Below are 16,561 nucleotides of genomic sequence, written 5' to 3'. Positions count from 1 at the left end.
AAGTTCTCATGTCCAAATTCCATGCATCTGTCAAAGCCCAGCGCAGGTGTCTCATGTGACCCTTTCCTGATCCTCTCCGATGAGGCTCCTTTCTCAGAATTCTCATCACCCTGCCCCCTCTTTTGGAGTTCTTGCCACCTTTTGGTTTTTCGTGCTTTTTATTTATATATATTCATTCATTCAGTAATTATTGAGTACCTGCTGGGTGCTAGGTAATGTTTTGGCTGTAGTGGTCAGGTTTAGCTTTGTTTCTCCATTGATCATAAGGCTTTGCACAATGTTGTATTAAAATAGGAATGTAGATACACATTGCAGAGAAATGAAACAATTTAAAGGAAATGTAGGCTGGAGTGAGCATCCCTCCTACCTCTGGCGTTTTCCCAGATGTGGCCTGTGGTATCCATTTCCTGTGTTTTCTTCTAGAAATAATCTGCCAGTGGTTCACACACCTCCCGGGCTCCCTAAGACCGTTGCTGGGGGCCTATGAGGGAAAACTGTTTTTTTTATAATAATACTAAGACGTCATTTCTGTTTTCCATGTTTGTACTGATGATGCAGGAGCAGTGATGGATAAAACTACTGGTGCCTTGGCAGAAACTGTGAGGCAAGGGCCCCAAATCACACTGGCAGTCAGTGCATTCTTCACTACCTCCCCACTTGCAGTAGAAACAGTGCCACTTCGACTTAGACATATCCTTTCTTGCTGAAGCAGTAACAGTTAACTTTCTTAAATCTCAACCCTGAGTACTTGTTCTAGTCTCCTCGTGAGGAATGGGAGGTGCACATAAAGCACGTCAGCCACACTGAGAGGTCCAGAGCCTGTGAACGGCTCTGTTGTGCAGTTTGAACTGCAGAACAAACGGGCCACGTTTGTTGTGGAGCGTGATTTTTACTTGAAAAGGTGAGTGACAGACAAGCTACAGTTATTCAGAGTTGGGTATTTGGTGGACGTTTTCTGAGAAGTGAAGAAAAATTGTCAGAAGTAGCCAATGATAATATTTGTGCTTTCAAGCAAAAACATAAAAATTTAAAACTTCTATCTGCTACCATGAGCTTGACAGCCTCTCAGTACTTAAAGACTGTTTTTGATGGGATCAGTGGCAATATTAATGAATGTGAGTTATTGATATTATTTAGTGAAATGTGTCAACGTTAGGAAGAGCTGCGTAATTCTGTGAACCAGCATTTTCCAAATGAACGGTGTATCATGTTACAAATTCGTGCGTGGATAAAAGATCCATTCAAAGATATACCAATGGATTGCAACGAAAAGTTGCAGTATGAAAAGTTCATTGACAAGGTTTTAGATTCTACACTGCAACTGTCGTTTAAGAAACTACCACTTGCCTAGTTTTGGTGTGGTATCAAAGCAGAATGTCCACAGTGACCTGAAAAGGCTACTGAAATACTCCTCCCTTTTCAAACCCATGTGTGTGTGAGGCTTTGCTTCATAGACTTCATAGACAGGAGTTGCTTCATAGACTTCAGCCACATATCCTGCAGCCAGCTGAATGCTGAAGCAGATACGAGAATCCACTTGTCTTCTAAAAAGCCAGATATTAAGGACGCTTGTAAAAGTAAAGCAATACCTGTACTCACTAAATGCTTTGGAAATCTTTTTTTTTAATTTAAAATATTACTTATGTTAACATGGTAGGTTTATTATAAAATTTTTTAAATTAATTAAATGTTAAAACATTGCATAGTTTTAATTGCTAATATGGTAAACATTGATAACTCACAAAGAAACAACAGCTCTTTGGGGTCCTCAGTAATTTTTAAGAGTGTGAAGGGTTCTTGAGGGCAGTACCTTTGAGAACTACCAGACCACATAACACTAACAGCTTTTAAGGAGATACCTAGATGTCAACAGGTATTTTTCTTTTACTTTGTGTAACATTTTTTTAGCTGTTGCCTGGTATAATGTGATTTCTGTTCATATTTTTAAGGGCAATCAGATGTTTCAATTTATAAAACATACGTTTGAAAATCTTTAAAAATTGTACTTACTGACTAGCTGCTTGTACGTCCATCCCCTTTACACAAAATCCATTATCATGATTCAGGTGTATTCCCTTTAGAATGTTTTTCTTTCTATAGTAAATCATCCTAGTGCAGTTGTCTTTTTAAAGAATTTTGATTTATAAATTTTTAAAAGAATATCAATACTAGGATTTCCATTAATATCGTAAAACTTTGCACATGCTGTTCATTGCCAACTCTCTGTACGCGTTGAATTCCTTCTTTCGTTTTAAGACTTAAGTTTAAACTTCACTTTCTCTTTGAAGCTCCGCCTTCCTCTGAGAACAGCCGCTCAAAGTTAGGTGCCTGCTCTTTTTGTCCCTTTAGCACTTACTGTGTCATTCTTACAGGATTTCTCCAATTCTGTGTTTATTGTTTGTTTGGCTTTTCTTTGCCACTTCATAAGGGGCAATTCCAGAGGAAGTCTGATCTGCCCATCGTCATGTCCTCAGCGCCTAGCACATTTTAGGCATTTTACTGAGCGCTTGCTGAATTAATAGAAGAGTGACCCACGCATGGTGCTTATTCTCAGTTTTAAATCAAGAATCCTCCGTAATTGGCTTGAATACTTAGCTTTTTGATAATAGTTTTTCAGATTCAGTGAAGCCCTGGGAGGACTGACCTGTGCCTCGGGGAGCCATTGAACCAGGATGTGGTCTTTGTTGCTCTGAACTCCTAGGAGGAAAAGAGGCTGAGATGAGTGTGCTGGGAGTCCGGCCCCGCTGGGTGGAGCTCCAAGACTCCAGCCTAATCCGGCGCCGCAGTGGCCGTGATACCCCTGGGCCTCCCCTGCCGGGGTCCGGGTCCACACTGACCACAACTGAGGTCACGACTCCTGCCGCAGGAGTACAGCAGCTGCCACATGCCTGGGAGGCTGTGACTCCCAACAGGGACCTTGGCTCAAGGACCCCACGTGGCCTGAAAACTTTCCTAGGGCTGCCTGGAGTCTAGGACTTTTCCTGCCCGACCCGCCTGCCTTTCTTCTTCCTTCTGCAGTCACACCCGACAGCTCGCCAGCCTCCTCCAGGGCCCTCCCCATTTTCCCACCTAAATCTCTTCACATCTGATCCTGTCATGATGTGTGCTTCTTGGAGGACCTGAACTGCCTACAGGGTCACCGGTTTAGACCCGCGTTGGGAGGGCTGGTTTATTTGGTGTTCTGGTTTATGTGTGTGCCTCCCTCGTCGATGGTCTGCCCTTCGAGGTTGTACCGGGCACGTCGTTGGTGGTCAGCATGTACTGAACTGAACTATTTGCTCTTCTCAGGACTCTCGTGGCCGTGGCCGTGGCCGGCTCTGGCTTAGTTGGCCATCGTGATGCTTCACGAGAGCAGGGGCCGAGCCCACCTTGCTCTCCTCGGCGTCCCAGGCACCAGAGCTGCTGAAGGATCGGCCGTGTCCATTGACCTGTTACACTTCGAGGCTCTGTCATAAAGAAAGGCGCCATTTGCTCTGTCCGTTTGCCTTCTGTTAACGCCTGGCAGACAAAGGGAGGTTGGGCCCTTGGAGGGAACCTTAGACTGGGTCAGGAGGAGCCGTCCCTGTGGCCGGGGAGGGAGCACTCGCGGCTGGCTGGCCGGCTGGGCCGGGGCCGCAGAGGAGGGAGCCTGCTGAGTCACGGCGCGAGGGGCAGGCCCTGGGAGACGGGCCAGGAAGGCAGCCCGGGGCCGGCGGGCGGGTGTGCTGGGCCCTGGGCTTCTGCGCCAAGTGCGCTGAGGAGCCGCTGGAGCTCTTGCTGCTCTGACCACTGGTGCCCTTAAAGACTTCCTGGCTGCTGGGAGGAGGGAGAGTGAGCCAGAGGCCAGCTACCGGGCAGGCGCTGCGGGCAGCACGTGCTCGGATGCAGGGCGGCGGCTACGGGGCTGAGACGCGGCTGGATCTGAGGCGGGTCCGGAGCAGGACTGAGGGCATCGCTGTCACTGTCGCTGTCGCTGGAGGATGGCCAGGAGTCAGGACTGAGCGCCAGGATTTGCTGCGTGTGCCCCATGAGATGGGAGGGGACGGGGAGGGCCGGGCTGAGGGAAAGCGTGGCTGCTCCTTTATTCGCAGAAGGGCTGGCGCGAACACACGGGCCGTGACGCGGGTGGGAGGCGGCCGCGTGGAGATGTTACAAGACGGAAGTTTCTACCCTCACAGACGTGCGTCCTCAGTGGGGGGAGCAGACGGCCCGATGAATAAAAACATATGGAACATTAGATTTTTATTTATTGATTTATTATATTTTTTTGCGGTACGCGGGCCTCTCACTGTTGTGGCCTCTCCCGTTGCGGAGCACAGGCTCCGGATGCGCAGGTTCAGCGGCCATGGCTCACGGGCCTAGCCGCTCCGTGGTATGTGGGATCTTCCCGGCCCGGGGCACGAACCCGTGTCCTCTGTGTCGGCAGGCGGACTCTCAACCACTGCGCCACCAGGGAAGCCCGGAACATTAGATTTTGATAAGTGCGTTGAGAGAAACTGGGAGGGAAGAGGGACGGGGAGCAAATGCTTGTAGACTGGGGGTGGGGAGGCTGCAGTTCTCACCAGGCTGGGCAAGGGAGGCCTCCCCGAGGAGGTTTGCTTGCGGGGAGGGCTCTGCAGGTGGGGAGGCCCCAGGGCAGGTGAGGACTGTCGCGCGCGCGCGCGCGCGCGCGCGCGTGTGTGTGTGTGTGTGTGTGGAGCAGCGGCTGGAGGAGATTCCCCAGGGCCCCTCGTGCCTCCGCGGGATCAGTGTTTATCCTGGGGGTGGGGCTCCGTGGAGGAGGGCCGTGGTCTGACAGGTGCCTCGTGCCGGGTCTCTGTCCCCGCAATGAACTGGTTGCCTAGGATGAGGCTGAAGGCAGAGAGTGGCGTGGTGAGTGAGGGTGGGGACCCCAGCCAGTCTGCTCCATCGTTCCGCTGTGTCGGGATGACTTGGAGGGGCGCGCCTGCTACCCTGTGCAGTAAATGCTTCCTGCGTGACACACGGGCCAGGACGTGGGATGGAGAGGTGAGGGTCCTGTCTCCCTCTCGGCAGTTGCAGCACCTGGGGGAGAGCGACTGCCATCCTGCTCGGCACTGGCCGGTCTGGCCAGGCCCTTTCCTCGGCTGGCGGGCAGGAAGGAGCGGGTGTGTCAGGGCACAGTGCCCCCCTTCTGGGGACAGCTGCCTGGCACAGACCTCAGCCCAGGCGTGTGGGTCTGAGTCGTGCGCTCGTGGCAGCCTCCTTGGTCATTCAGTTCCCTGCCCTCCTTTGACCTTCAGTCTCGCAAAGTGAGATCAATATACTTTCAGGACTTAGAGTCTGAAAAGAGCGGGGGGCCGGGGGTGGAGTCTCTGCCTGCCGATGCGGCCCGCACCCCCATGGGGCGTCCCCGCAGGTGTCGTCGTCGGGCTCCAGGGTGAGTGCTCCGTCGTCTTAGTTGGAAAGTCCCAGAGACTTGGAATTTTGAAGACACATCTCTCTTTCATCTTTTAACTGACATGATATACACCCTTTAATATAAAATGAACGCCTACAAAGCACTTGGTCACTCTGCTATGAGGCCAAGGAAAGTGGGGGAAGGAAGCAGGGTGATGGGAATGGGAAACGTACTGCTGGTACATCCTTAAGATGGACGCTTCCTGTAGCGTTTTGTTTGCAGTGAGCTTGCTTCTAAGTGAGACCGGCATAATCCTTGTGGATCAGTCTTTATACCCTTAAGTTATCTAACATTTCTGGTGGTGTACTTTTGTATTAAAATGACTAGGAAGTTATGTACTATTTGGCAAAGAAAAACCTCTGTGGTCAGGGAAGGAAACACCTAAAAATTGTTACCTCTGTCATCTGTTGATGAAGAACCTTTTGGAGTGATGCCCCCCAAGGGCTCCCTTCCCACTTTCCACACAGGAAATGAATGGCCTGTGTTTTGAGAGTTCCTGGATTCTTGGGGCAGCACTTCAAGTAATCGCTGGGGGACAGTGATCACGCAGGGGTTTCCATTCAGACTTGGCCTTGTGTCATTCAGCCGTAAGGAAAGAATAGAAATCCTGTTCCTTCAGTCTACACTGACTATTCGTGATTTAAGACTACCATTTCGGAAACAGAGAAAGAACTTTTATTCTCTTTCAGACTTCAGAAATTTTCTACAGGGTCTTTGGTAAAGAACCTTTAAACAGAGTATCTGAAACGTCAAAAGCCATGCTTATGCTTGTTGAAAACAGGCAACTCAAAAGAGCATGTCCTAGTAAGTTCCTCCATAATTCATGGGTTTGTGTCCTTAGGTTACCTCTAAAGATGAAGGAGGCTAAGGATTAGCCTTTTCAGGAAACAGCTAGGAAACACTAAAACTAGGATTGTTTTGAAATGAAGGTCATAGAAATGTTATAGAAATAGAGATTCTCATCTCATTGTCAGATAATCTTGGTGCTGTGGACTGAACTGTGTCCCCCAAAATTCATATGTTGAAGCCCCAACCCCCAGTGTGACTATATTCCTTTAAGAAGGTGATTAAGGTTAAATGAGGTCCTAAGGGTGGGTCCCTAATCCCCTAGGAGCGGTGTCCTTATAAGAGAGAGAGACGCACACACAGAGGAAAGACTACGTGAGGACCCAGGTGGGCGGTAGTCTGCACACGAAGAGAGAGGCCGCGGGAGGGACCAGCCCTGCTGCGACACTTGGATCTCAGACGTCCAGCCTCCAGAACCGTTGTTTAGACCACCCAGCCTGTGGCATTTTGGTATAGCAGCCTGAGCAGACCAAGACCCTCAGCGTGTCATCCTGTCTTTCAGCAACCTTCAGCAGACTGAGTAAAAAGGCTCGTGACCTAGTGGGGCTGACAGACACGTAAACTGGCAGCATGGTAAAGCGTGTGCAGGACCCAGTCGGCACTAAAAGGGGAGTGATCGTCAGGACTGGGCAAGTAGGAAATAAAGTTTCTTCCAGCTTTGTTTTGAAGGCACGTGTGAAGAGGATGGAGCAGAAGAACACGGAAGAACGTGCTGGACAAAGGATGAGCCAGAGCTGAGTGAGCTGGGGGTCCCGACGGTGTCCCCCTGGCCGGTGGGGGAGAGCAGGTTGGAAGGACGGGGCTCGCTCACGGGAGGATTTATGCATGCCAGAGAGGAATTTGGACCGGACTCTGGAGTCTAGAGCAGTGTTGGAACAAACTCACATGCTGCCTACAGCCAGGTGGATGTTGTGGATGTGAGGTGACAGGCACAGTAGAACTTTCTGTGGTGGTGGAAATGTTTTGTGCTGTCCGGTGTGGTAGCCACTGGCCACTTGTGGCATTAAACACTTGAAATGTGGCTAGTGGGCCTGGGGAACTAAATAGTCATTTAATTTACTTTTAATTAATGAAAATGTAAATAGACACATATGGCTAGTGGCTGTTGTATTGGGCAACACAGCAAAGTGTATGGTCTGCTAAGGGCATTGTATTAAAAAAGAGTAATGCCATCAATGTATACCTTATGCAGTCTTCTACCCCAGCTCTCAACAGTGGGAGAAGATTAAAATGAGTGTGTGCGTTCAAGAACCCACAAAATCTTGAAAAGAGAGATGGCCACTTTTCTGTTTTTGAAAAAGGGCTAAGGGAGTGGTTACCCTTGGGTGCTTTATTTTAAGCAGGTCTTCCTTAATAAATGATGGAGCCGGCAGGGTTTTAAAGTATTAAGCAGCAATTGAAATTTTCCTGTGTGATCTCTGTCTGTCTCTCTTTACTTCTCTCTCTCTCAGATTTAGAATGATTTTTCTGGTGGCGTGTAGAGAGTGGTTTGGATGAGTGTGACATTGGGAGCAGAAGCATTACAGAGCATGTTGCCGTGCTCCAGGGCAGGAGGCCGTGCTGGCCTGGGTGGAGGCTGAGCCAGAGGGCTGGGGAGAATGCTCTGAAATAGAAGCAGCAGCCTTGGTGTGAAGAGGTGCACGTCGGAGGATGACTCCTCATCGGGGGGCTCGAGGATGACTCCCGAGTTTCTGAAATGAATGCCGGGGAGATGATGGGTCTCTTCACTGAAGATGTGGGACACAGAAAGAACACGTCTGCTTCATACCTGTTGAGCCTGAGGCGCCTCTGGGAGATCCAAGGGATGGTGTCCAGGGAACATTTGGATGTGTAGGACTGGCACTTTTAGAAAGGGCTAGTCTGGAAGTAGAAATTTGAAAGTCATTGGTACAACAATTGCCCCGTATGGAGAACTGAAATGCAAAGAAGGCCTGGGACAAACCTCGAGGAACTCAAACCCCAGAGGGAAAGGCAGAGCGAGGAGGCCGCAGGGGAGACGGAAGAAGGAAGGCACCACAGCAGGAGCAGAAGCAGGGGGTGGGCCTCTGTGCCCTGAGGCCGGAGAGGGTTTCTAGCCAGGGAGCATTTACTTGGGGTGGAGGATTTTCTAGGTCAATATGCATGACCAGTCATCAGGTGAAGATGACTCTCCTTCCCCAGATGTCACGGAAATGGTAGCAGTTTTAAAAATTGAAAGGAAATTGACAGCAGTCTAGATTCTGGAAAGTCAGAAAGGTCAGTCGGCACAGTGAGCAAGGTCGGGGCGGGAGGGGGGAGGCAGGGCTGAGGCGGGGGAGCCTCTGCGCTGGGGAGGACAGGGTGCCTTTTTCAGTGGTTTCCAGAGTCTGCCACGCCAGTCCATTGGGAGGAAGGGGTGCCCAGAGGGCAGGCCGCCTCTGCCTCAGCAGCACAGTTTCTCACTCACATCCCTCAAAAGAGTTCGCTCGAGTGGAAGCTGTGCAGCTGAGAAGTTGGGAAACGCTGGAGGGGATGATATTTAAGTTCTCCTTTCAGTTGCAAGAGGGTTCTGCGTTCTGGTCGTGAGCATCCAATGTGAATCATACCATAGTGTTGTTTTATCTCATCAAGGGATGTTTAAAAGCAACCTGCACGTGGCTGTTTATAGGGGCTTTCTTCATAATTGCCCAAACTTGGAAGCAACCAAGATGGATGTCCTTCAGTAGTTGAATGGATAAATAAACTGGTACATTGAGACAATGGAATATTATTTAGCACTAAAAAGAAATGAGTTATCAAGCCAAGAAAAGGCACGGAACAATCTCAAATGCACGTTACTCAGTGAAAGAAATCAATCTGAAAAGGCTACTGATTCCTACTATTCTGGAAAGCTATGGAGACAGTAAAAAAGATCAGTGGTTGCCAGGGGTTCAGGGGTTCAGGGGGTGGGGAGAGGGATGAATAGGCAGAGCACAGAGGATGTTTGGGGCAGCAACATACTCTGCATTTCATGATAGAAATGATCGATACACGTCATTACACGGTGGTCCAAGCCCACGGAACGTATGACAGCAAGAGAGCGAACCACATGGGCTTCAGGTGATGATGACATGTCAGCGTAGCTCATCGTCTGTGACAGATGCAGCACTCTGGTGGCAGATGTTGATATTGGGGGAGGCTGTGCGTGTGGGGGGCAGGGAATGGATGGGAACTCTCTGTGCCTTGCCCTCAGTTTTGCTTGTGACCCTTAAACTGCTCTAAAAAAAGTAAAGCAAAAGAGAGAAGGAAAAAAAAAAACCTGGAAAATAAATCTACAGGCCCAGGTGGTTTCACTGACAAAATTTATCAAACATTTAAAAAAGAAATAACACCAATTTTACATAGTCTCTCTCACGTATATTTTAACTTTTAATTTTGGAATAATTTTAATCTCATAAGAAATTGCAAAAATAATCCATAGAATTCATTCAGTTTCCCACAATAACATCTTATATAGCCATAGTACATTATCACACCATATTCCATATATTCTTAATTATAAAAGATTGTATGATTATTGTGTTAAAAGATTTAACGAGTTCAAAAGTGCATGAAGTAAAAAGCGAAATCTAACACCCACCCCAAGCCAAATAAATAAATCACTTCCTAGGGGTAACCACTGCTGCTAATTTGTTGGGTACCCCTCCAGACATTTTGTGCACATACAGAAATATATATACCTACATGCATGTGAATATAGTTTTATTTATTTATTTTTATCAGAATTACATCATTTTGTATGTACATTGTTTTTCAGCTTGCTGTTTTTACTCAGTAGGATATCATGAATCCCGTGTAAGTGATACCCACCCCTTCCCCCCCGCCCCAAGTACCAGAGTATTTTTTAGGACTCACAGTATCCTGTAGTAGTGATGTATGGCAGCACATTCACTTCTTCCTACTTGTTTTCATGGACAGTTAGGTTTTCTCACATACTTTGCTGTTACGTGTAATGTGCACCGCCTGTCCTCGTTCCCGTGACCTTAAGGAGTTATTGAGTGCCTTCGAGAATAGGTCTTTAGAAATTGTGTTGCTGAGGTAGAGACATGATGATAGCCTTCGGGGTTTTGCCTTTATAGTCCGAAGTGAATTTGGTTTGTGGCCCGAGCCACACATCGTGCCCCTGCCTGGAGCATTCGTGAGAGCAGCTGCCCACAGGCCACCAGAGAGGCACCTTCTGCAGATGGCCTGGTGTGTTTCCAAAATCGCCCTGGGGCCTGGGTGCCCACCCAGGCGAGACCTCCACTGTGTCTGGGATTCCCTCTGGCTGGTGGTCAGGGTCATCCCGGTTCTGTGCAGCAGATCGAGGAGCTTGCTCTGCTGTTTGTCTCTCTCTAGTGTTTACCGAACCTGGGGTCAGAAATCTTGGATGTGAGTCCCTTTATTTGTTCATTAGTTTTGCCCTGGAGTCTGTTTTGGATTCCATTTTGCTGTCTGTGGCTGGAAGCTTTGCATTCAGAGGCATGTCAGGTTGGTGTCTACATTGGATACTTGAAAATATGCTAACTGGTTACACGTGAAAATGTGTAGCTGGTTATATTCAGTTGGTTTGGACAGCTTTCAGGATATCATGAGCACCAAACTGGGAGTTAGCGCGTTTCCTTTCTGAATGCTCCTTGGTACCTTCACCATGTAAGCGTTCATTTGAAATGGGGACACGAGAAGAGACAGTTTCTAGGAAATGAGTACTTAATTTTAAAATATCCTGAGATTGGAATTGACATATACACACTGCCATATATGAAATAGATGACTAACAAGAAACTACCGTATACCACAGGGAACCTTATTCAATACTCTGTAATGACCTATATGGAAATAGAATCTAAAAAAGAGTGGATATACGTATATGTGTAACTGATTCTCTTTGCTGTACAGCAGAAACTAACACAACATTGTAAATAACTATACTCAATAAAAATTAATTTGAAAAAAATTGAGGGCTTCCCTGGTGGCACAGTGGTTGGGAGTCCGCCTGCCAATGCAGGGGACACGGGTTCGTGCCCCGGTCTGGGAGGATCCCACATGCCGCAGAGCGGCTAGGCCCGTGAGCCATGGCTCCTGAGCCTGCGTGTCCGGAGCCTGTGCTCCGCAATGGGAGAGGCCACAACAGTGAGAGGCCCGCGTACCGAGAAAAAAAAAAAAAAAAAAAAATTGAAAAAAAATCCTGCAAAATCCAATGCTCTGCTTTAAAATGAGGATTTATCGGTTTTAGTTTAGTGTTGCAATATTGTTTTCATTTAAATTTGTCTTAATTACATATTTTCATATGTTCTGGAGGAAACAGGTTTTTTAGTAGATACTGTTTAAAAAAACACATGTGCTTTAAATTTGTTCACAAGTTGAAACTCAGTAAGCAAAACCATACAATCATATCCTGGATCCAGTCAGGGTCTGTGAGTGTCCAGTGAGTGTAAGACGAGGACAGCGCAGCCCACAGGCCACTGCAGTCAGCGGTGGATTAGGTGTGCTCGTTACATCACAGATTGGATGATAATAAAGACCAAGTGCTTAGTGAAGAATTGACAACAGAGTGAGATTTATTATATGATGTCATTCAGGTAGAGTCAGAATACACGGACACAAAGCAGGATATGTTCTGCAGGACGTATTCAAATGAAAGGGCCCGGGCTTCCCTGGTGGCGCAGTGGTGGAGGGTCCGCCTGCCGATGCAGGGGACATGGGTTCGTGCCCCGGTCCGGGAAGATCCCACATGCCGCGGAGCGGCTGGGCCCGTGAGCCATGGCTGCTGGGCCTGCGTGTCCGGAGCCTGTGCTCCGCAACGGGAGAGGCCACAACAGTGAGAGGCCCGCGTACCGCAAAAAAAAAAAAAAAAGGCCCACAAGGCAGTAGAATAGTTTTGTGTGGGGTTGGTGGGGGGTCAGGTGCAGACTAGGGCCGAGTCAAAGGGTGTCGGTGGCAACCGGGAGCAGCTCTGTGGGCGCCCGACTGGGTGTGCAGTCCTCAAAGCGGAGGCTCTGTGCAGTGGCCTCACCACTTTGCCTGTTTGTTTGGGGTGGGTGGGCGGGGGCAGGGGCAGGGGCATGGGCAGGAGGGGCGTGGAGGGGGTGCCAGGAGGGCTTGCAGAACACTGGAAGACTTCTGTTGAAGACCACTCACCCAAAGTGCAGGGTACTCGTGGACACTGTGATACATACTTCTGGTCAAAATAAAGTCTCCCACACATGCTGGATCTGCCCTGAGCACTCTGAGTTATCCAGGAAACCAGCCGGTGTGCTTAGACTGAGAAGTGTTTCCCTGCAGACACATTTCCTGCCCTGTGTCTCGGTAGGTTAATTCATTTTTAGGCTGTTCTTCTTTATGTCCTGTTCCCCGAGTGCTGGCCCAGGGACACCCCGTGGCCTGCGAGGGTTGGTTTCCTGTGGTTCCCTTATATCAGTACTTCCACAGTTTGAACCTGCACAGAGTCACCTAGGGATCTTGGTAAAATGCAGATTCAGAATCTGTCAGTCTGGGGTGTGGCCTCGGAGTCTGCAGTTTTGACTGTTTTCTAGAATGTCATGTGACTGGAATAATTCAGCATGTAGCCTTTGGAGTCTGGCTTCTGTCACTTAGCAATATGCGTGTAAGATGCACCCAGATTGTTGTCTGTCAATAGCTTGTTCCTTTTTACTGCTGAGTAGCATTCCATTGTGTGGATGCATCATGCTTTCTTTATCCAATCACCAGTTGAAGGACCTAAGTGTTTCCAGTTTTTCCATTATGAATGAATTTTTTTTTTTTTAAAGGGCTCTTTATTTTTTTTAGTTATTTATTTATTTATTTTTGCTGTGTTGGGTCTTCGTTTCTGTGCGAGGGCTTTCTCTAGTTGTGGCAAGCGGGGGCCACTCTTCATCGCGGTGCGCGGGCCTTTCACTATCGCGGCCTCTCTTGTTGCGGAGCACAGGCTCCAGACGCGCAGGCTCAGTAGCTGTGGCTCACGGGCCTAGTTGCTCCGTGGCATGTGGGATCCTCCCAGACCAGGGCTCGAACCCGTGTCCCCTGCATTAGCAGGCAGACTCTCAACCACTGCACCACCAGGGAAGCCCATGAATGAATTTTTAATTAAAAAATTCTGGGAACTTCAGAAGAAATGTAATTCTGTTTTTCCATTGTTCTTTTAGGTGACATCACTCAAAAAGGATATGAAAAGAAAAGGGGAAAGCTGCTTGCACGTTATGTACCGCTCACTCAAGGTAAGCTCAGCACGCGTCTCATAAAACTGATTTAAAATTTGATTTTAGAGATTGACATTGGTAGTTTCATATTTTATTGAGAAGGCCTGGGCAAATAACGTATCTACTATTAAATTATAAAATCCAAAGGTATAGAGTATAATTTATATCTCTGGTTTGGTGTAGATTTCATTCCCAAATAGGATTTCTTTTATTTTTATGATCATAGACCATGATTATTTTTATGATTTTAGTAAGGAACATTTCCTTAGGTTTGGAACAAATATTATAAAGATGTCAGTTCTTCCCACCTTAGATTGATCTGTAGAGTGCACATTCAGTGTTTCAACAGAGTTGTTGGGGGTGGAATTTAACAAGCTAATTTCAAAATTTATATACAAGTTTGGGACTTCCCTGGTAGGCCAGTGGTTAAGACTCTGCCCTTCCACTCCAGGGGGCACGGGTTCGATCCCTGGTCAGGGAACAAAGACCCCATGTGCCGTATGTGGCACAGCCAAAAAAAAAGAAAGGTTTATAAAAAAAAATGTATATACAAGTTTAAAGGGCCAAGGGATTCAAAATATGATAAAAAAAGAAGAATGAGGTGGGAGGATTTGCTGATTAGGATACAAAGAGTTAATATCAAGCCGTCATCATTAAGACAGCCTGGTTTGGCACAAGGGAAGACAGCTAGGTTAGCAGAACGTGGGCCCAGACAGACACGCCCCACCGTGGAGACCAGGCATACGGTGGAGGTGGTGTTGCTGCTCCCAGTGCTGGCACAGTTCCTTAAGACACAGAAACCAGATAGTAAGAGCCTAAATGAGAAAGGCAAAAATTATAGCACCTTTGGAACATCACACAGGAAAACTGTCACCATCTCTAAATAGGAGGGGTTTCTCAAGTCCCTAAAGGTACCAATAAGCAGCAACTGTAAAGGAAAAAATTGGTAAATCGGGGTGTGTTAAAATTAAGAATTTTATTTTATCATAAGTCCCCATAAAGAGATTAAAGACAAGTCACAGTGTGGGAGGAGATAATCCTGGCACAAATAACAGGAAAAGGACTAGTTTTCCGGGCCTGTAAAGCAGCAGTGTCAGCAGAGCCCTTTACGATAGTGGGAATGGTCTGTAGCTCCACAGTCCGGTACACTGACCACTTGCCACGTGTGGCTCCTGAGCACTTGAAGTGTGGTAGTGTGACTGAGAGACTGAATTTTTAACTTAATTTTAATTAATTTAAACTTTAAAGAGCCAGAAGGTCCCCCAACATGATTTTTTAAAAAGCCCAGTAGGAAAATGGGTTAAAGACTTGAGTAAGTATTTTATTGGAGGAAACCCTAATAGCCAGCAAGCAAATGAAAAGATACTCACCTAAGCTTGGTAGGAGTCAGAGAGATGCACGTTAAACCATGACCCACCTGGGGTTGTTGGAGAGGATTCCGACGGGTGTGCACAGCTCGTGGGACCTTGGCAGAGTTGAAGATGTGCAGAGGCAGCTGGTGGCTCTCCTTCAGGGACACGCATGCCCTGGAGAAACTCTGGATGCCTGCACCTTGTCCTTGTTCTGTGCACAAGAGTGTTCACTGTTTTCCCTCAACTGCCAAGTGCTCAAACGTCCATCAGCAGGATGCATACGTGTGTCAGCAAGGATGAATCTCATAAACATAACGGGGAGTGAAAAAACGATTACACGGGAATATAGCCTGTAAAACTAAAAAACCCACCAAACTGCCACTTCTCAAACCTTTTTGTAGCTGGTAAAGAAAGAGGGGGAGGGAAGTGGTCTTCCCTGAAGTGAGTGTGGCATTTCCGTGTGTGTGGAGTGAGATTGGAGGGGGCCACAAGGAACTCTAAGGCACATGAGTGTTTATTTCTTAACTGCTGCAGTTGTTACGTTGAGTTTTTTTCTGTATAATAATTTTTGAACTGAATACATGCTTTATTCTGCCTGTGTCGGTATGATATATTTTACAATAAATCAGTAACAAGAAGAATACTGAGGAGGTGCTTTATGTACTGACATTCATCCATCCAAAATAAAGCAAAAACAAGTAAAATTGAGTACAATTGGAGGAAACTATTAAAGAAAACATCTTGAAGCCCATTTGCCAGGCATCAACAGCAGCTGTCCAACGAGGCGTTCATGTGCCATCGTACTTCCTTTCCTCAGGGGCAGCCGTGCCCGCCATGCCACTCCCAGGCCCTCCGTCGGGGTGGCTATTGCCTGTGCAGCGTCACAGACAGACAAGGCAGGCGAGTGTTAGCACAGCATGCCATCCTTGCACAGGTGCTGTTAGTTTATACCTTGAAAACCTGGGTGACTCCTTACTTAGCTATTAGAATTAGTAAGAGCTTTGGTTTGATAGAAGACAGATATGCAAGAATCAATAACTTTTCTCTGGCAATATTTCTGTTTATAAAACAACTCGCGTTCGTAATGGCAATAAACTATCAAATGTTTTTAATACATTTAGCAAGAAAGCCACAGGACCTACGTTAGGATCATGCAGTCCGTTTGAAAGAAATAACCGAGACCCTAAAATATGAAGAAATATACCAATATCCTAAATGGAAAAATTTAATATTATAAAAGTAGTAGTTTCCAAATTAATGTGTGAACAAAATGTAGTCCATTCTGAATACCAGTGGCTGATTTTTTTTTTCCCCGAAACCTGGCATTGGAAGTAATAACCCACTTGAAGGAGAAAAGTTCTTCAAGTAGCCAGTACAGTTTTGAGAAGGAGCCCCAGTGAGAAAGGCCTGGCCTTCGTGGTGTTCAGCCCGCTCGCGTGCACTTGATAGTCCCAAGCGGAGGGTGTGGGTGGATGGCGCGGAAGGCCCAACAGTGTAAGAGAGGGGTGTCTAGAAACGATTCAGGACAATTCAAAGGAGGGAAGATTTATTTAGAAACTGGCGCCATCCCTTTGGAGGCAACAGTGGGACCCTCTTCCTCTCCACCATTAGCGAACGTAAGCTTTAGCAGGATTAAAGCTCTAAATATGTTTGTAATTATAAAATACTACAAAACTCCGGAGAATATTTGAATAACCTTTGAGTGGGGGTTACAAGATAGGAGACCTGGAAGAAAAACAGGTTATGATTGTCTCCCTAGAAATGAAAACTGCAGAGTGATTGCGACCAGC

General features: G+C 47.3%; 1 protein-coding gene across 18 annotated transcripts in view; it reads left to right on the top strand.

The window, feature by feature from the left end:
* DIP2A (disco interacting protein 2 homolog A) overlaps positions 1 to 16,561 on the top strand; it is a 93,138-nt gene that overhangs the window by 3,695 nt on the left and 72,882 nt on the right. For all 18 annotated transcript variants that reach the window (XR_014015995.1, XR_014015996.1, XM_081235980.1 and 15 more), the window contains one exon: positions 13,366 to 13,437. Coding sequence is in view for 16 of the 18 variants with exons in the window: in XM_081235980.1 (XP_081092106.1) it covers positions 13,366 to 13,437 (72 nt within the window). In the remaining 2 variants the exon portion in view is untranslated. The remainder of the gene's footprint in view (positions 1 to 13,365; positions 13,438 to 16,561) is intronic.

This window comes from Mesoplodon bidens, assembly GCF_964165515.1.
Source record: "Mesoplodon bidens genome assembly, chromosome: 5".
NCBI classification, from domain to species: Eukaryota; Metazoa; Chordata; class Mammalia; order Artiodactyla; family Ziphiidae; genus Mesoplodon; species Mesoplodon bidens.
This window is presented reverse-complemented; position numbering and strand designations above follow the sequence as displayed.